Source organism: Perognathus longimembris, chromosome 2 (genome assembly GCF_023159225.1).
Source record: "Perognathus longimembris pacificus isolate PPM17 chromosome 2, ASM2315922v1, whole genome shotgun sequence".
In the NCBI taxonomy this organism is placed as follows: Eukaryota; Metazoa; Chordata; class Mammalia; order Rodentia; family Heteromyidae; genus Perognathus; species Perognathus longimembris.
The window spans coordinates 84,941,726-84,961,980 of record NC_063162.1 but is presented as its reverse complement, the minus strand read 5'-3'; the positions used below and the strand labels follow the sequence as shown (position 1 = coordinate 84,961,980).

The window sequence follows — 20,255 nt, the reverse complement described above, 5'->3', positions numbered from 1 at the left end:
GAATAGATACAAGATGAGTCATGAGAGGCCATTACTATACACTATACCACAACAAACATTAGTCATTTTAAGCATGTAATGAAAAGAATTTATCATTTACAAAACATTCTTATGGCTCCCTGGAGGTGCTCTCCATCATGGCGGGTGTGCTGAAGAAGACCACTGGCCTGATGGGCTTGGCTGTTTGCGACACTCCGCACTACAGGCTAACAATATTGTACACAAAGATTCCTGATGTTCTTGAACAACTCCCTAAAAATGCAGCATACAAAAAATTCACAATGAGAAATTCAATGTGGTTAAATATGGTTAAAGCTGAACCAGATGTTAAGAAGTTGGAAGACAAACTTGAGGGAGGTCAACTAGAAGAGGTGATTCTTCAGGCTGAAAAGGAACTGAGTCTGGCAAGAAAAATGCTAGCGTGGAAACTATGGGAGCCATTAATGGAAGAGCCTCCTGCGAACCAGTGGAAATGGCCAATATAAGCATTATCAAAAGTCTTTGATGGGCTAATGGGAAACTAATATAATTAAATGTTCTGTTATATTAAAAGTGTGTCTATTCTGATTAAGAAAATTGACACAAGACATACTTAGGAGACTTGTTAGTGATTATGGTACTCGTGTTTTGTGAATTGTACAGTATTCTCTCAGATTATTTCAAAGATGGTATTTCTTTGAACAGGAAAAGTGTGGTAAGATTGGACAGTTAATTGATACAGTTTCTACAGATACACTATACACAGAGCTAAATTTTTTTTATTTTGGAAAACAGGCAAAATGGAATTTAATTATTGTCTAAATGAACTTATTGGTAACTCAAAAGCAACCATGAGTGAAGATGTTCAAGTACGAGAAAAGTGTCAAAAAATAATTTGTGATAAAATTTTAAATTGTGGTTAACCTTGTTGGCTTTGATTTTATATACAAAGCAAAATTAAAATATATAAATATGTATTGACTCAAAAAAATATTCTTCTATTTAACAATCTTTATTTTCTCCTGAAATAAATTAGGACTTTTTAGCCTAATGAACAACATCACATCACTCCTCCACTCTACCACAACCAATAGTTTAGGTCTTGAGAAAAGTTGCTCAACACTTTTGGAGTTGCACTATTTCTAATAAGGATATGTCCCTAGAAGCCATTATGCTGGATCTAATAAATATCAAAATGGAACCTGAGGGAAAACTTCAATCTGTTATCCCAGGAGCTGATAAATGATATAGTAATAATTCTTTTTATGTTACTCCCAGAATAATACTTAACAGAATAGAGTAAAATACTGAATTGAGGAAACTTTTCAAAAATGTATACCATTTAAAATGTATCTAAGCTAAAAACATATGTCTTTAAAATGCTTACCATGGAAAAGTATATTATATAATTTGTTTCTTTTAATAATCTTACTGCATTTGAATGGTTATATAAAGATACATAATATAGAAAGATTTTGTCAGATGGGTCTTTTCTATTTTAATTGTACATTTACTTATTTTTGCTTTTTTTTTTGAGTGAAAGTCTCACTAGGTAGCCTAGGCTAGCCTCAAATTCTCAATCCTCCTGCCTCAGCTTCTCAAGTACTGAGATTACAAGCATGTGCTAGCATATTCCATATAAACATATTTTATAAAAGTATGACATAAGGAATAAAAAGGGCTTGGAGAAAGGGATAGAAAGGAGAAATTTTTTAAACGTTTTATATATTTTTTTTTATTTTTAAAGGATCGCAAAGATTCCATATTTTAAGACTACTGAATATAGAACTTCTATAAAACTACAATATTGAGCATTTAATTTCTTATTTTCCATATTCTTATTTTATTTTACTTCATCTTATTAAAATACATGATTTTTAACTGAGTAAAGATGGCTCATGCCTGCAATCCTATCTACTCAGGAGGATCATGGTACCAAGCCAGCCTAGGCAGGAAAGTCTGTGAGACTCTTCAATTAATCACTGAAAAGAAAGAAAGAAAAGCCAGAAGTGGAAGTGTGGCTCAAGTGGTAGAGTGGTAGCCTTAAGCAAAAAAATCTCAAGGACTGCATCTGGCCCCCAAGGTCAAGCCCCAAGACCAGCATGGATGTACACGCACATGCACACACATACACACATATATATATTGTTGTGAGGTAAATTATCAGAGAAGCCACATTTTGAAGAATCAAATCTTGAAGTCTTTATTAGAATGCTAGCAGCCTGTAGGCAGCCAATTGTTACAAAAGCCTGCAGTCCGCAAATACCCTTAACACTGTGAGCAAACAATCCAGAGAGGAAAGAAATAACAAAAATAATACCAACAAACCAATTCAGCTCCAATGGAGAGCTGAAGTGGGACACCATGGTGACTGGAGACAAGCCTGGAGACAGGACACAGGAAACAAATACAGAGACATATGGCATGGCTTAATGGCACCTGAGCTGGTCTGACCCTAAATAGGGTCAGGTCAGGGGGCAGGGTCACAGGAAGCTCCCAGTGCCAGGCACTGGACTGACATGTTCAGTAACCTATAGGCCAAGTGCCCACCCCTGTCTCCAGGGATTCAGGCACACCCATCACCTAGGGGTGGGACTTGCCTAACTCTAGGAATTCAAGCACATCCATGAAGACAAGATGCCAGACCCTACAATTCATCAAGTGGCTAAGACGGCACAGGACAGACCTGACCTCCTTACTTCAATATAAATAAAATAAATAAACATTTTTTATTTATATGATTTTTAAACCAGTTTGTTTAATGTACAGGAAATAGGGTTCAACTAAAAAAGTGAAACTATTGGCTGGGTGCAGTAGTTCAAGCCTCTAATTCTAGTTAGGAAGTAGAGATAGAGGGAATCATAGTCTAACACCAACCCAGGCACAGAAGTTGACAAGACTCCATCTCTACCAAGAGCTGGGTGCAGTGGCAGTGACTGTTATCCCCAGTAACACAGAGAAGCGCAAGAAGAATAGTAGCCATGGCTGCTCCAGGCATAAAGTAAGACCATACCTCCAAACAACCAACCACAAAATTGCTGGAAGTGTAACTCAATTACTAAAGTACCTACCTAGCAAGCCTAAAGCCCTCAATTCAATCCCCAGAACCACTAAAAAAAAAAAAGAAGTTAAGTGGAACTGGTTGTTACTGTTCTTGTTCTTGCTGTGTATATGCTGATCCTAGAGATTGAACTCAGTACCTGGAGTTGTCCCTGAGCTTTTATGCTCAAAGCTAGTGTTCTACCTCTTGAGCCACAGCTCCAATTGGTGCTTAATTGGAGATAAGAGTCTCATGGACTTTTCTGCCAGGACTGGCTTCCAGCCATGATCAATGCTCAGATCTCAGCCTCCTGAGCAACTATGATTACAGGCATGAGTTACCAGGGACCAGCTAGGAGTTGTTTTTAACTAATCACATTAAAAATATAAAAATAGGGCTGGGAATATGGCCTAGTGGCAAGAGTGCTTGACTCCGTACATGAAGCCCTGGGTTTGATTCCCCAGCACCACACATATAGAAAATGGCCAGCGCTGTGGCTCAAGTGGTAGAGTGCTAGCCTTGAGCAAAAAGAAGCCTGGGACAGTGCTCAGGCCCTGAGTCCCAAGCCCTAGGACTGGCAAACACACACACACACACACACACACACACACACACACACACACACATAAATATATATACAGCCAAGTACCAGTGTACTGTAATCCTAGTACTCAAGAGGCTGAGATCTGAGGATTGCAGTTCAAAGTGAGCCCAAGCAGGAAAGTCTGTGAGATTTTTTTATCTCTAATTAACCACCAGAAAACCAGAAATGGAGCTATGGCTCACAATGGCAGAGCACTCACCTTGGGCAAAAGCTCAGGGACTGTGCCCCCTTAGTTCAAGCCCCATGACCAGCAAGAAAATAAAGTAAAAATACCAACTATAGGACCAATATAAATAAGCTGCTACTATACACTAAAGAATACATGCCAGAGCTAGGAGTGTGGCTTAATGGTAGAGTGCTTCCATGGCACGCATGAAGCCCTGGGTTTGATTCCTCACCATGACATAAACAGAAAAAGCTGGAAGTGGTACTGTGGTTCAAGTGGTAGAGTGCTAGCACTGAACACAAGCTCAGGGAAAGTGCCCAGGGCCTGAGTTCAAGCCCCAGGACTGGCAAAAAACAAAACAAAACAAAACAAAACAAAAAAAAAACCCACATGTCAACCAGTTACTATTACAAACTATCCCTACACAAAGCTTTTAATTAATAATAAAGATACAGATGTGCTCCCAGTTATATCAGAATGTAAAAACAGCTTCATATAAAGAAAAGAGTAATTTCAAAGTTTTCACACAATTAACAGTGCATTTTAATAGGTAAAATAGCACTTTTAAATCAAATGAGGCATGGTGGTGCTCACCTGTAATCTAAACTTGGGAGACCGAGGCAGGAGGACCTGATCTCAAGGTCAGTCTAGGCAAAACATAAAGACCCTGTCTTAAATAAATAAATTTGTTATTGGTGGATGATAGCATCAGGCTGCACTTTTGAGGCAAAAGAACACCGGCTACATCACAAAGCAAAGGAAACAATAGTGAAGAGAACCTACAGAATAGGAGAAAAGGTCTGTATACCATACTATTCATAGTATTAAAATAATAATCTGACTTAAAAATGGGCAGTAAACCTAAATAGACAAATGATTAATAGGTATACTTATTAAATGCTCAATATCACTAATCATCAAGAAAATACAAATCACAACCACTCTCCATAGTTATTACCTCCCCATAGTTATTCAACATGCTGGTGAGGATAGAGAAAAGGGAACACTTACACACCACTGGTGATAATGTGATTTGGTAAAGCCATTACAGAAAACAGAATAAAGGCTCGAAAAATTTTTAAACAAAATGACCGTAAGATTCAGCAGTCCCATTCCTGGATATAAATGCATAGCCAGTGAAATCAGTCTGCTGGAGAGACATTTGTACCCACATATTTACTGCAGTACTATTTCACAACAGCTGACAAATGGAAACAACCTAAGTGTCCACTCACTGATAAATGAATAAAGAAAATGTATTATATACACAATGGAATACTGTTCAGCCATAAAAAGAATTAAGTCCTGTCATTCATGACAATTAATTAAGTTAAATGAAATAATTTGGGCATGGAAAGGCAAATGTTGCATGATATTATACATATATAGAATTCAAAAAGGATGATCTGTCTTGCAGAAGTTGAGAGTAGTATAGTAGTAAGCAAAGCCTGGGAAAGAAAAGAGGAGGTCAAAAGGGAAAAAGGTTGTTTAACAGGTATTAAGTTATAGACTAGAAAGTTTTAAGTGTTCTATTGCCCAATAGCGTGACTACAGAAAACCATAATATCTTGGACAGTTCAGAAAAGCTAAACGAAAAGATTCTGAGGGGGAGGGGGAATGAGGGAGGAGGTAACAAACAGTACAAGAAATGTATCCAATGCCTAACGTATGAAACTGTAAGCTCTCTGTACATCACTTTGACGATAGATAGATAGATAGATAGATAGATAGATAGATAGATAGATAGATAGATAGATAGATAGATAGATGAGGAATCCTGTGCCCAGGCCCAGAAATCAAGCCCCAAAACTGACAAAAAAAAAAAAAAAAGATTAGGAATCCTCTAATAGTAATACCTTGGGTAACACAAAACCATGGCTGCTACTGTTGACAAACAGAAATGGGACTGCACATACTTTAGCTACCACTTACCTCCGGAAACAGGGGCATCCATGAAAACAGCTCCCATTTTCTCAACTTCTTTTGCCAGTTCTTTTGAAACTGCAGGATCAATAGTACTGGAATCTATTAATAATGAGCCTTTCTTCACACTTCTAAGCAAATAAATGAAAATATTTATAGTTTATAAATCTGAACATTTCATGCAACTACCTACACAATGAGGATCAACTAAAAGCTATCTCGGACATCAAAGAAGTCATTGGCTTAAAATTAAACACACTAATAATTAAAACTGGCTCAAAACCTCATATTTATTTTTACTTATAGTTCAAAGAAAGTCAAACTTCCAAATAAAACAAAAGAAAAAATTCAAATATACTACATGGTACGTATTCTTGTTTTAGGTGGAGTGCACACTAACCAGACTAATTCAAGTAAAGCTAAAATGTCAGCAATTTAAAGCATCTATTAGGGCTGGGGATATAGCCTAGTGGCAAGAGTGCCTGCCTCGGATACACGAGGCCCTAGGTTCGATTCCCCAGCACCACATATACAGAAAACGGCCAGAAGCGGCGCTGTGGCTCAAGTGGCGGAGTGCTAGCCTTGAGCGGGAAGAAGCCAGGGACAGTGCTCAGGCCCTGAGTCCAAGGCCCAGGACTGGCCAAAAAAAAAAACAAAAAAACATAAAGCATCTATTAACTTTAATAAGGTATTTGAATTTGATAGGATTGAAATTTTGGTTCACTGGATCTTTAAAAAAATAATTTAACAAGCTGTACTGCAAATCTCATATATCCATATCATTCCTACTACACAGAATAAACATAAGCAACTGAAAATTGTCTTTAGGGTAGCATATTCTTTATGTATGAAACTTTTTAAAAGACAAAATAAAATATTAAGAATATTAAGGAAAAATAAGAATGAATTTAGAAATTTCATTTTTCTGTTTTTCAGGGTGAACTAAAACATACATTGATAAAGAGGCACATAATCTTTTCATGTATGGTATTTTACATAATATTTAAATGAGATTTGGTTATAAGTACAGAACACATACATACCTACGTAGTTCCCTTATCATCTATAAGACAATGCCTCCTTTTAATAGCTAGGATATGTTGAGCTAAGTTATAATTTACTGAAAGAACAATGGCTAACCTTCAAATCAAATTTCCCTAAGTTCTCACTTCAGATATACTAACCTAGAGGACACAGAATCATGAGAGGAAAATTAGAACTTAATAAATATAAATATTAAAGTAAAATAAAGAAAAAAGTCATTGATAAGAATTACCGGGCTGGGAATATGGCCTAGTGGCAAGAGTGCTTGCCTCCTATACAAGAAGCCCTGGGTTCGATTCCCCAGCACTACATATACAGAAAATTGTCAGAAGTGGCACTGTGGCTCAGGTGGCAGAGTGCTAGCCTTGAGCAAAAAGAAGCCAGGGACAGTGCTCCGGCCCAGAGCCCAAGGTCCAGGACTGACCAAAACAAAAAAAAAAAAAAAAGAATTACCAAAAGTAAAGTATTTCTATAGGAAAAAATATAACACAAAATTAGTTAAGTTTTAGGCATATTAACTGTTCTACTTCAAATACAGTGATTATAGAGGGAATAGAGATGATGGAAGGAGGGGCTGGGAATATGGCCTAGTGGCAAGACTGCTTGCCTAGTATCCATGAAGCCCTGGGATCGATTCCCCAGCACCACATATATAGAAAATGGCCAGAAGTGGCGCTGTGGCTCAAGTGGCAGAGTGCTAGCCTTGAGCAAAAGGAAGCCAGGGACAGTGCTCAGGCCCTGAGTTCAAGGCCCAGGACTGGCCACACACACACACACACACACACACAAAAGATGATGGAAGGTATGACTCTGATCAAGAAGCATTGGGCACTTAGATGGCCATTTTAACTTGTAATCTTCTTGTAACTGCCCCCCCATTGCAATTTACAACATAAAAGGAAACAAAAAAATGTAGTGATTGGGCATATACCACAAAAGAAACACAGTAAATTCTACTAGAAATCACTTCAGTATGGAGATTTCACTTTATGTAACCTAAAAAATATGAATTACATTTGAGAATTAAGATCTTAAATCTTTTTTTAAATGGGAGATTATCTTAAAAATTACATATGCATTAGATGTGAGGAAATTATCCTGACCCAGAAGAAAATAAAGAATCACCCATAAGAAACAAATCACACGAAATGTAAAGGCAAAGTTTTGCAAAGGACTACACAAAGTTGATCTTGTAATGGTCCAATAGCCTCCAAAGTAAAGATATTAATAAATGTAGGGGTGTGTCTCCTTACAAGTTTTTCATAACTATTCCTTGAGAGGTAAAGCAGGGCCATAACTGAAACAGGCTGGGTAATGAGTCAGCTAAGATACCTCAGGACCACACACACTGTAAGCCTGGCAAGCTCCATGCAAAATGAATGTCTTTCAACCATCTCTGAAATCTAAACATTTATCTTATCAGTTTTCTGCCTAATATCCAAGTGTCTTTCACTTCCAACTTCCTTAGTTTTCCAGAGCAACTCAATTTCCAAAAACCTCAAATGCCATATGTTATAGTTTCCTGAAACTAAACTCTTTTTCTCATTGTATGTGTCTACAGGTCCTAAAGACTTGGCACTAGCTCTTTGCTGAAATTCAACAAAACAAGTTAGGAAAAGGAAAAAAGAATCTAAACATTGTCTTCCTAACATAACCACAAGGATTTAGCAATAAGAAACAATTAACCAAGAAGATCACAGAACCAGGAAAGATAGGCACTGACTAGGAAACTCTGACCTACATTTTATTTTATTTCAGGAGCTACTGCTAATTTTTAAGTCCAACTTCCCTATATTTCTTATTACAGATGTACTAACCCAGAGGATATACAATAACCTTTTATTATGTTATAAAATGTCAGTAGTGTTCCTTCCAATGTTTGGTTTTATTTTTCATAGAACCCTTTTTCTATGAAAATTATGCTTTTAATAGTTGTACAGTGTAAAATGTAAGCTTTAAAAGTCTCTTAAACATGTTAGTCATGGAAGGCTAATTTTAATGCAAAAGTTAAAGGAAAGAAACAAGAAAAGTTATTCCCAAAAGTCATATACATCACTTCCATGAAAAAAAAACAAACCCTAATAATGAGAAAGAAATCACACTGTTCAATTTATGAAATAGTAAACCAGTATAGAAAGGTTTAACAAACATAATTGTAATTTCCCACTAGTTCTAACAGAAGTAAAATTCCTGAAAAGGAAATATCTATAGTTGAGAAATACATACTTGAGAATTCCATGTGCTCCAGAATAAACTTCTACCGTATTAATACTTGTGGGCAGCATTGTAATAATTCTGTCAGCTTTTTCAGCTACATCTGCTGGGGAAGACACTACCTTTAAAAGAAAAAATACAAAGGTATATATTATTTAAATTAAAATATAAGCAGTTTCTAGTACGTAAATTGGATGTATCTTTTTATATGTGTCTATAACAATGTACATAAAAACCAATTCTTATTTTCTATTGATAAAAAAGAAAATAGCTTACCAAGTAAAATGAAGCCTCTACTTCTTGTATATTTAAATTCAGTGTATATGGAATCAAATCTGCTCATTTTATTTTATTTATTTATTTTTTTTTTTTTTTGGCCAGTCCTGGGCCTTGGACTCAGGGCCTGAGCACTATCCCTGGCTTCTTTTTGCTCAAGGCTAGCACCCTGCCACTTGAGCCACAGCGCCACTTCTGGCCATTTTCTGTATATGTGGTGCTGGGGAATCGAACCCAGGGCCTCATGTATAAGAGGCAAGCGCTCTTTCCACTAGGCCATATCCCCAGCCCCAATCTGCTCATTTTAAACTATGAAGACAGTTGACGGGACAGAGGCATAACCAAATAGTCTTGCCTTATTTGCATATGTAACCATGTGTTGTCAAAACATAATCAATTTTAAACAATATTTTTCAAAACCAAAAATTTTAAATTTCTGTACATGCAAAGATACAGAGAAGCTGTTATTCAGTCCTGCATTGTTGTCAGTTGTGCTTAAATACTTGTGTAATTTGCTGAGTGATCTCTGTTCTGAACTGCACAAAGGATGCTCAAAAAGCAAGACAAAAGTGGATGTGCTGGCTGGGAATATGGCCAGTGAGTGGGAAAGTGCTCACCTCGTATACATGAAGCCCTGGGTTCGATTCCTCAGAACCACATATATAGAAAAAGCCAGAGGTGGCACTGTGGCTCAAGTGGTAGAGTGCTAGCCTTGAGCAAAAAGAAGCCAGGGACAGTACTCAGGCCCTGAGTTCAAGCCCCAGGACTGGCCAAAAAAAAAGTGGATGTGCTTAAGTGATAAAGTGTTGAAAGATATGTCATTATGGGTAGTTGAACAGTGCTGTGGGAAAAATTAACATGCATCCACGGTATCATACTAAACTCCATTCATCCTAAGCATTCATGGTTTTCCCTCAAGGGCAGTATTCTCGCAATCATAGACCTGAAGATACCAAAGGCCTACTGTACATACTTTTATTAAAAATAATAATAATGTAGTATAACCACCCAATTAGAAGATTCAGCAAACTCTCAAACTAATCCCCATCATCCTCTAATCTCTATTTCCAGAGCCTAATAATAATAATAATAATAATAGTAATACTTCCTCTTTTTTGTCTTGCTCTGTTTCGTACCAGGCTTGAACTTACAGCCTGGATGCCATCCCTTTGCTTTCTTATTTTACCACTACTTCCTGATTTTTGCTGGTTAACTGGAGATGTGTCTCATGAACTATCCTACTCAGCTGGCTTTAAACTGCCATTCTCATACTCAGCCTCCTGAATAGCTAAGATTACAGATGTAAACCACTGGCACCCAGATTCCAAAAGAAATTTCTGAATAAAAATCACTGTCTTTTGGAGAAGAAAGGATCAGGATCCAGACCAGGACATAAACACTACTGCCATGAGTGAGCTGACCACTGGAAGACTGGCAAGTATGAATTACTTAAACTCATCTGGAAACTACACACACACACACACACACACACACACACACACACACACACACCACACCACACACACCACACACACACACACCACACACACACAAGACAAACATATATACAAGCATCAAGGCACCCTCTCAACCCACTTTCATGCTTTAAAATGACCATAAGCATATTATGAAGTTGTATTTGTGTACACTAGATTTCTCTTACACTACACCTTGATACTTTGGTTGCCTACTACTGGCAACCAAAAAGGTCAGAAAAGACCAAGAGTTCACTCAGATTCAAATTCTTCTCCAACAGAAGGAATCCATCACTCAGAAATTTCCCTAATGTCTTTCCTTTATTAAGAAAAAAAAGACAATGATGAAGGACCATCAAGCAGATAGTTGAAGACCTCTTTCCAGAGTAATTTATGTAAGCAAAAACTGACTTAATTCAACATACATTATGTACATAAAACTGATATATGTTCTACCAGAAAGAATGATAGATAATCATTTTAGGAATGGTAATGACTTGCTTTTCATGTAAGTTTCCATATTTTTAACATGTGTTTGATGCATATGTTGAAGAATGGAAAGTCAAATACAGTGTATTATCTAAATATAAGCAAGAAAAAATTACATTGCAAATGTTCATAAAAGATTATGTTTCTTCAAAAAACAAAACCAAAAAAGAAAAAAGAAAAAAAATGAAGCCCTGGGTTCGATTCCCCAGCACCACATATATAGAAAATGGCCAGAGGTGGCGCTGTGGCTCAAGTGGCAGAGTGCTAGCCTTGAGCAAAAAGAAGCCAGGGACAGTGCTCAGGCCCTGAGTTCAAGACCCAGGACTGGCAAAAAACAAAAACAAAAAACAAAAAAGATTATGTTTCTGAGTTAAATTCTGAATAAAACATTTTTGCAAATCATTCTTTAAAATTCCACATAATCAAATATCTTTACATTTTATGAATTAACAGAGTAGAAAATAACATTATAAAACATTTTAGCCTTGGCTGGCTTAGCCTTGGCTAAGCCTTGGCTTAGCAGTAGACTGCTTGCTTAGCATGCACAAAACCCTGGGTTCCATTCCTCAGCACCACATAAACAGAAAAGGCTGGAAGAGGTACTGTGGCTCAAGAAGTAGAGTGCTAGCCTCGAGCAAAAAGAAGCCAGTGACAGTGCTCAGGCCCTGAGTCCAAAGGACTCAGTCAGTCCCAGGACTGACCAAAAAAAAAAAAAAAAAAATCAAACAAACAAACATTTTAGCCTTTAAAACAAATTTCAATCTAAAAATGCAGCATTTTAGAGAACGTACTGAAGTACATTGAACACGTATATTGATATAAACAGATTTGCCACAAATAATTTTAAAAATTCAAAATCTTCCCAACAAATTATAAATAAATATTTAATTACATGAATTTTTCTATATAAATTAAATACTAATATTCAGAATGAGTCTACTATTTCCTGGCAACAGTTCAAGTTTACTTAAGAAACACATAGTTCAAGACTTGCACATGCCTGTAATCATAGCACTGAGGAGTTTGACACAAGCCTAGGCTATGTATCAGCTGTCAGCCTGGGCTGCATATGATACCTAATCCCAAGAAAAAAAAAGAAAAGAAAAAGGAGGAGAGAGGAAAATGGGAGTGAGGGAGAAAGAAGAGAAGGGGCGGGGGGCACGCGCAGGGCCGGCACAGAGAAGAAAGGAAGGTGGGGGAGAGAAACAGCTCAGTAATTCTCTACTCCTAAACTATCTCAAGAGCTTGAATTTCTTAGAAGACCCCATTTGCTCATCTCCACTTTAACAAAGTAAATAAAATACAAAATGATGGCATACCTTTCGGTGGCCTTTCTTTCTACTGCAGTTCCATCTCTAAATCTTCCTGGGATATCAGTGCGCCCTATTAAGAGTCGATTTCAAGCTTCCTTTTAGGAAACGCAGGTTTCTTTCATTGAAAGAAAGTCAGTTCCATTTAAATAATTCCTTGAGAGGGCCCCTAAAGGGGACCAACAATTAACTCACAGATCATATACTTCACCTCAGCTTCATACTTCACAACTCCAAGCTTTTCATGCTTATGAAATGGCAGTGCCAATTCATCCAACTGCCAACTACATGGTGTAGTCATCAGCCCCCTGCATCCCTAGCATCTGCTTCATAGGATGCTTGGTTTGCCAGAGTACTGCTAACCCCTCAATTATAGAACAAAGTACTGTCAAAAGCTCATAGACCTGGAAAAAACACACACTGATAGTAACAGTTGGAATGGCACTACTACCCTTGCCACAACTTCTCTATATCTCATGACTATTGAGTACATTACAGTAAATCTCTAATTTGCACTACAGAGGCAAGTGTCCTAAGACAATTCAAATTGATGTGATGCCTTCAAAACTCTGAAATAGCTGAAAAAATTTGGCCACAACTCAAAAGCTGAGAGGAAAAAACATCCTTGCCAATCTGACACTAGCCACAAAACCCTTTAGCAGCCAAACTAATTAGAATCCCGTCTATTACATTTGCTAATTGAGTGAATAAGCAAAAACAGCAGGAATCAAAGAAAGGAACACTAATTTGGAAAAGACGGAGACCCAGCCTTAGTTACAGTTCAGCCAAGAAGTCAAGTGGGATTTTGTACAAATCATTCACTCTCTCTAGCTTTAGATTCCCGATAAATAGTACTAGAGTAGTTATTTGAGTTATCTTAAGGCTATCACCAAAGTAGAAAGGAAGCTTAGAAATATATTTTATATTTAGTAACCTTACATTCTAGGAAGATTGGTCTAGGGTCTAATGGGAACTGAAGTACCTGCAATGAGTCAAACTCACAGGACATGCACAATCTAGGTCCTTAGTACTTAATTCAGATCTTAGTTCTATTTGTGAAGCTGTCCAGACAAATCTACTGATTCCATTTCTTATTTTGCACTACTATGAATAAAAATAATTCTACTTTTCTATGATCTCAGGTTTGACTACAGGAGACTGGTTCCCATGTATGCATCAATTCCTCTGGATTTTACATGTATGCATCTATATGCTAGCATACATTACCAACAAATGTGTAATTGAAAGAATAAAGGACTGAATACAGCATGGACAAAATCTTCTTTGCTGGAGAGGGATAAACAAAAAGGACCAAGAACAATTTGAAAGCCATATTTTGTTTCTGTATATTCAGGAGGAAGTCACTTATATGAAGGGAAAACTTGCTGTCTTTTCTAGACAAAAATCACCTCCATTCAGCCCTGCTACAAAGTAATCTAACTGGAAACAGAAACTTGCAAAGAAATGGCATGAACAAAACTTTGTTAAATTTAATCACTCTTACCTTCAAAAAGTAGAAATGCACACTCTTGCTTCAAAATTATACTACATTTGAAAACTGAAAAAAATGGTTAGTGACTACATCTTGAAACTTGGTTAACAATGATGAAGTCCTCTCAGCAAGAAGCTTTTAAAAAGTTCCCATTTAATAAGAGCTGAGAAGATAAGGTCATAAGAGACTTACTTAGCCAAACATCTCAGCCTGCAAACCCAGGAACAACAAAATGGTTTCCAAATTTTTAAGGAGAAAACAAAAGAAAAGAAGATATAATTGAGCTTAGTACAACCAGAAAACACACACAGAAATTATGCATATGTACTAGACTTTTGGTATGGATCAGAGCATCTCCAGGGGAAATCCTAAATTTGCAAGGCCTTAATGCTAAGGCTTAAATTACAAAGAAAGATAAGTCTCTTTTACAAAGTAAAAAAGGGAATGAAGGGGAAAGAAACAGGATAGATCTTTAAAGCAAGGCTGCTGTCAAATCATATTATCTATTAGTTGTTTTTTTTTTAATTTTGATCACTGTTCTTTCATCTAAAATAATGTTTACCATTCTCTTCCATAGCACTTTGGACTTACACTTGGTAACTCGGCCATCACAAAAGTATATTTCTATGCAGCATGTTGGGAGAAATATAGTATGGATACAACCATCACCACCATGGTAATAATAGCGGCAGGAGCTGAAATCATTTTTTTTTTAAATGGTCTTGGGGCTTTAACTCAGGCCTGGTGCTGTCCTTGAGCTTCTTTTGCTCAAAACTAGTGTTCTACCCCTTGAGCCACAGCTCTGTTTCTGGCTTGGGGTGGGGAGTAGTTTACTGGAGATAAAAGAGTCTCACAGACTTTACTGCCCAGGTTAGCTTGGAACTGTGATCCTTAAATCTCAGCCTCCTGAGTAGCCAGGATTTCAGGTGTGAGCTACTAGTGCTCGGCAGAAATAGTACTTTCTGTAGTGTCAGATTCTATAGAACTAAGCCAGAGCAAAGGAAAGGAATAAGCAGAGAGAGAGAGAGAGAGAGAGAGAGAGAGAGAGAGAGAGAGAGAGAGAGAGAGAGAGAGAGAGAGAGAGAGAGAGAGAGAGAGAGCAAGTAATTTGCTTAAAGACAAACAGCTAGCTTAAGACAGAGTTGAGATGTGGGCCCAAGCATCTGGTTTAAAAGTTTGTGTTCTTGGGGCTGGGAATATGGCTTAGTGGCAGAGTGCTTGCCTTGCGTGAAGCCCTGGGTTCAATTCCTCTGTACCACATAAACAGAAAAAAACCAAAAGTGGCACTGTAGCTCAAGTGGTAGCATGTTAGCCTAGAGCGAAAAGAAGCCAGGGGCAGGGCTGGGAATATGGCCTAGTGGTAAAGTACTCTCCTCGTATACATGAAGCCCTGGGTTCAATTCCTCAGCACCACATATATAGAAAAGCTGGAAGTGGCGCTGTGGCTCAAGTGGTAGAGTGCTAGCCTTGAGCAAAAAGAAGCCAGGGACAGTGCTCAGGCCCTGAGTTCAAGCCCCAGGACTGGCAAAAAACAAAGCAAAAACAAGGGAGGGTGGGGGGTGGGGGTAAGGGAGAGCATCTGAGTGGGTTGAGTCTGATGACACAGTGTATACAATTATGGAAATGTTACAAACGAACCTTCTCCCTTGAACAACTAATGTAGACTAATACAAAATCCTTTAGAAATACATGCATTAAAAAAAAAGAAGCCAGGGGCAGTGCTCAGGCCCTGACTCCAAGCCCCCAGAACTGGAAAAAAAAAGTTTGTGTTCTTAAGCCCTTATATGTTCATAATTTACTGATTCCTGACTTCTAGTATATATGAAAGCCTGATGATAATCATCAGTTACATTCTTAGAAAAAAAAACACTAAAAGTTGAGATTATGAGCTATTGTTCATATATAAGAATCCAATAGGAAAAAAAAGGATAAAATAAAGGAGTATTGATGAACTCAAAATTAGTCCAATTGTAAATACCTTATCAGAATAGGTAAGCATTTAAAGGCAAAAATAAAATGGTTAAATATAGTCATGTGAAGCAAAGTAAGGATGTCAAAATGTACTGCCTTAACATCCTTAGAACCAGCTGATTGTTCTTTGAACTACATAAATTTTTGGAACTCTTTGTTCGCTGAAAATCTTCCCCTGAAAGCACAACTATGCTATCTTTCTATAATCTTTGAGGGGAAAAAAAACTACTTGTTTTCCTTGGCTTCAACCTCATTCAATTCATTTTAAATAGTAACATGGGAGGACAAGCGCAGGAAGATGAACACCTATCACTAAAACGTAGGTATCAATTCATGGATACTCAGAACTTTTTAATCTTTAATGCCTTCAAGACACTGTTAAATGCAATGGCAAGAAGTTTCAAGATTTTCACATATATTTTTTTCTATCTCATTCCAGGCCTTGTCTTTGCTTTATAGCAATAGAATGAAATTAATTTTTGCTTTTAACCAAGACTTTTTAAGATGAAATATAGGCATAAAACAGTAACACTGGGGCTGGGAATATGGCCTAGTGGCAAGAGTGCTTGCCTCGTATACATGAGGCCCTGGGTTCAATTCCCCAGCACCACATATATAGAAAACGGCCAGAAGTAGTGCTGTGGCTCAAGTGGCAGAGTGCTAGCCTTGAGCAAAAAGAAGCCAGGGACAGTGCTCAGGCCCTGAGTCCAAGCTCCAGGACTGGCCAAAAAAAAAAAAAAAAAAGACAGTAACATTGACATTTTAATATATCAGAATTTAACTCACCCAGATTAGTAGTACTTTTAAAGTAGTACTCCTAAGAATTCATAATGGTTCAAATACACTGTTCCTATCCAAACATTTCCTAACCTTCCAACATGAATCATTTACCAACCAGTGTTTTCAGAGTGGAGGCATGGCTCAAAAGGTAGAGCACCTGCCTACCAAAAGCAAGGCCCTGAGTTCAAACCCTAGTATCACCAAAAAAAAGAAAAGAGAGCTTTCTTTTTATTATGACAGGATATTTACCCTCAGGCCCATTGTTTTTTTACCTTTCAACCTTAACACTTTATTCACTGACATTTCATTCTTCTACCTACTTCTCATGACCACTACTAACACAATCGATGTTAGGGCCATGGAAGGTGGGAAAAGAGGATTCTGTCTTATAGGCTACCTGCCTGAGTATGAACTACATATAGAATATTTCCCACTAGATGTTGAGTCCCAGAGATGCACAGAAGAAGGGAAAGCAAGTCTGCACTACTGGGTAATTTGGGAGGAGTGGCTCCCCACAGCCTGTCTTACATCTTTCAGTATACCCACTTACTTATCACAAGGAGAGGAAAAAAGGAAAAACTAGTGAGTCTACGTCCCAGAACTTAAGTTACTTGTCTTCATGATTTCCATTTTAGACTACATCATTTCTGCTAGAGGGTAAGCAAGATTACAATATTTCTATAGTTCTCATCAGAAACAAAATGACTCTTAAGATTTACCTTTCTTCTTCAAAAACTGCCTTATCATATTGTTACAGTCAAATGACTATTTCAATACAAAATTTCCTATAATATTAGTTCTTGCCAACACCTTGTCACATCTAATTCAACTTGTCTAACTACAGCAGTAGGGAAACTATAGACCTATGGCAGGCACTCAAGCTTCTACTGCCAATCTACCTAAAAAATCCATCAAATGAAGTTAAAGGCTTTTTTTCTTGAAGCAATTCTTCTCTGGCCTCATTCTTAACCTGAGTAAACCCTACATATTCTTTTGCTGCCTGCCTAAATATCTAGACTGTACAGAGAACTCTCTAATCTGCCTCACACCTGAAGAAATGCATTAAAAAATCTAGTATGATCTTTTAGCTTTTCTTTCACATTATTAAATTTGGAATCACACATGTGTGTGTTTTACTAATCTAGTTTGCTAATCTACTGATCCCCAAAAGACGATGACTCTTGTTACGGGCTATTGTCCAGTGCCTGTACACAAAAAGTACTCAAGAAACATCTGTTGAATTCATGATTTAAAGAAGGCCCTATCCCCTACTTTGCTAAGGTAGTTTACAGGAACCTTAATCGACAGCAATCATTACAACAAAAAGTAACTTTGGGGGCGGGGGGCTAAACTATGACATTGTCATTTCAATAGAATGTAATACACAAGAAGTGACAGCTGGATATAACAGTGCAAAAAAGACAAAATTTCTACCTAACATTGACATACAGTATTTACTATGTGTCAAACACTACTCTAAATTTTCTCTATATTAACTCATGTAAGCCTCTTAACATCCCTATGAAAAAGGGATGATCTGTTATCCTTATTTCACACAAGGAAATCAAGGTTTGGAGACACTAGAGAAAACAAAAATAAAAAATAATATTCCCCCAAATCACACAAATACTACATGGTGAAGGCAGATTCCAAATCCAGGCATCTTACAGAGTTCCAGTACTTGTGTTTTATATGGCTGTGGCAACAAATTGCCACAAACACAATAGCTGAAAACAACAGAAACTTAGCCAATTATAGTGACTGGACCTTACAATCTCAGCTATAGGGTAAGCATAATGGCTGGGTACAATGACATGTACCTGTCAACCACAGCAAAATGGGGAAGCACAAGTAGAAGGATCACAATACAGGCCTGTCTGGGTATAAAGAGAACCTTTCTCAAAAATGACCAATGCAAAAAGGGCCTTCAGGCATGACTCAAATGGTAGAATTCCTGCCTAACAAGCATGAGGCCAGAAGTTCAATCTCCAATACCACTAAAAAATTAAAATTAAATACTCATGTATAGTTCTGAAGAGCAAAAGTCTGAAATCAAGTTATTAGCATGGCTATGCTTCCTCCAAAAACTCTAAAAGGATCCTTCTTTCTTCTTCTAGCTACTGGTGGTTTCTGGCATTCATTGACCAGCAGTAGAATAACTTTAAAGTCGTCATCCATGTTCAGTGACCTTCCTGTCTATGTCTGTGTCTTCTCCCTTCTTGTCTCTTGGAAGGACATTTCAAGTCAGACTTAGGGAGGATATCTTCTCAAGATTCTGGTCTTACTCCCATCTTTAAACACCCTGTTTCCAAAAAAGGTAATATGTTTTGGAGCTTGGTAAGAACTAAGAAAGACCTTTTTCTTTGGTGGTGCTAGGATCATACTCAGATCCGTATGTATGCTAAGCTCATGCTCTACCAGCTACCCTTCATGTCCAGCCCCCTGCCCCACTTCTAATGGTTTTACAAAGATATAATTTGTATATCATATAAAATTTGTCCACTTAAGATATATTATTTGGCCAGGTATCAATGGCTCACGCCTGTAATCCTAGACACTCAGAAGGCTAAGATCTGAGGATTGAGGTTCAAAGCCAGCCTAAGCAGGAAAGTCAGTGAGATTCTTATCTCCAATTAACCACCAGAAAACTGGAAGTGGCACTGTGGTTCAAGTGGTAGAGCGCTAACCTTCAGCTGAAGAGCTCAGCGACAGTGCCCAGGATCAGAATTCAAGCTTCACTACTGACCAAAAAGAAAAAAAAAGGATATATTGTTTGATGCACAAGTTAGTTGCACAAGTATGTGCAACTTATGTGAAACTATCACCAGGGTCAATTTTTGAGCCTTGAACTGTTGCTTCTCTATACCATCCTCCATTTCCTCCTCCACATGAAGCAGCTAATGTGCCTCCCATCTCTGCAGATGTCCTTATTACAGAAGTAGAACTCCAGAACATATTTTCTTCCATTTAGCCTGTTTTCTAACAGTTCATCTATGGTAGAATAAACATCAGTACTTCATTCTTTTTCATTAGAAATAATATTCAAATGTATACATACATTTTGTTTGTTTATCCACTAACATACATTTGAGTTGTTTCCACCATTGGGCTATTATGAATAATGCTGGTAAACAGAACTTTCTGTGCGGATTTATGTTTCACTTCTCTAGGTATATACCTAGGAGTGCAATTGCTAGATCTAACTCTACACTTATTTATTTTTGAGAAATTCTAAGTCTCTTCAAAAGTGACTATATCATTCTACATCATACCAGACTTGTATGTGGGTTCCAGCTTCTCCACAAGTCCATATAAAACCAGATTTTTTACTTTTTTATTATATTCATCCTAACACGTGTATCTCATGGTTATGACGCTATTTCCTCTTAAGAGTAGCTTCCCTTTGACTTATCTAAAATTTACACAGAACAAGAATTTTGTTGGCGAACAAAGTTAAAACAGTAAGGTAAATTGAGAGTATATGAGATTCTA

General features: G+C 37.4%; 2 protein-coding genes across 2 annotated transcripts in view; one reads left to right on the top strand and one right to left on the bottom strand.

Moving 5' to 3' along the window:
• The window catches only part of Hibadh (3-hydroxyisobutyrate dehydrogenase), a 114,250-nt gene that overhangs the window by 79,856 nt on the left and 14,139 nt on the right, over window positions 1–20,255 (bottom strand). Inside the window, exons 3-4 of the mRNA XM_048339623.1 lie at window positions 8,983–9,092; window positions 5,722–5,843 (exon numbers count right to left, since the gene is read on the bottom strand). Coding sequence (XP_048195580.1) covers window positions 5,722–5,843; window positions 8,983–9,092 — 232 coding nt within the window. The remainder of the gene's footprint in view (window positions 1–5,721; window positions 5,844–8,982; window positions 9,093–20,255) is intronic.
• LOC125346784 (NADH dehydrogenase [ubiquinone] 1 alpha subcomplex subunit 5-like) lies at window positions 119–753 on the top strand. Its single transcript, XM_048339624.1, has one exon. The coding sequence runs from the start codon at window positions 138–140 to the stop codon at window positions 483–485; it is 348 nt and encodes a 115-aa protein (XP_048195581.1). The 5' UTR covers window positions 119–137; the 3' UTR covers window positions 486–753.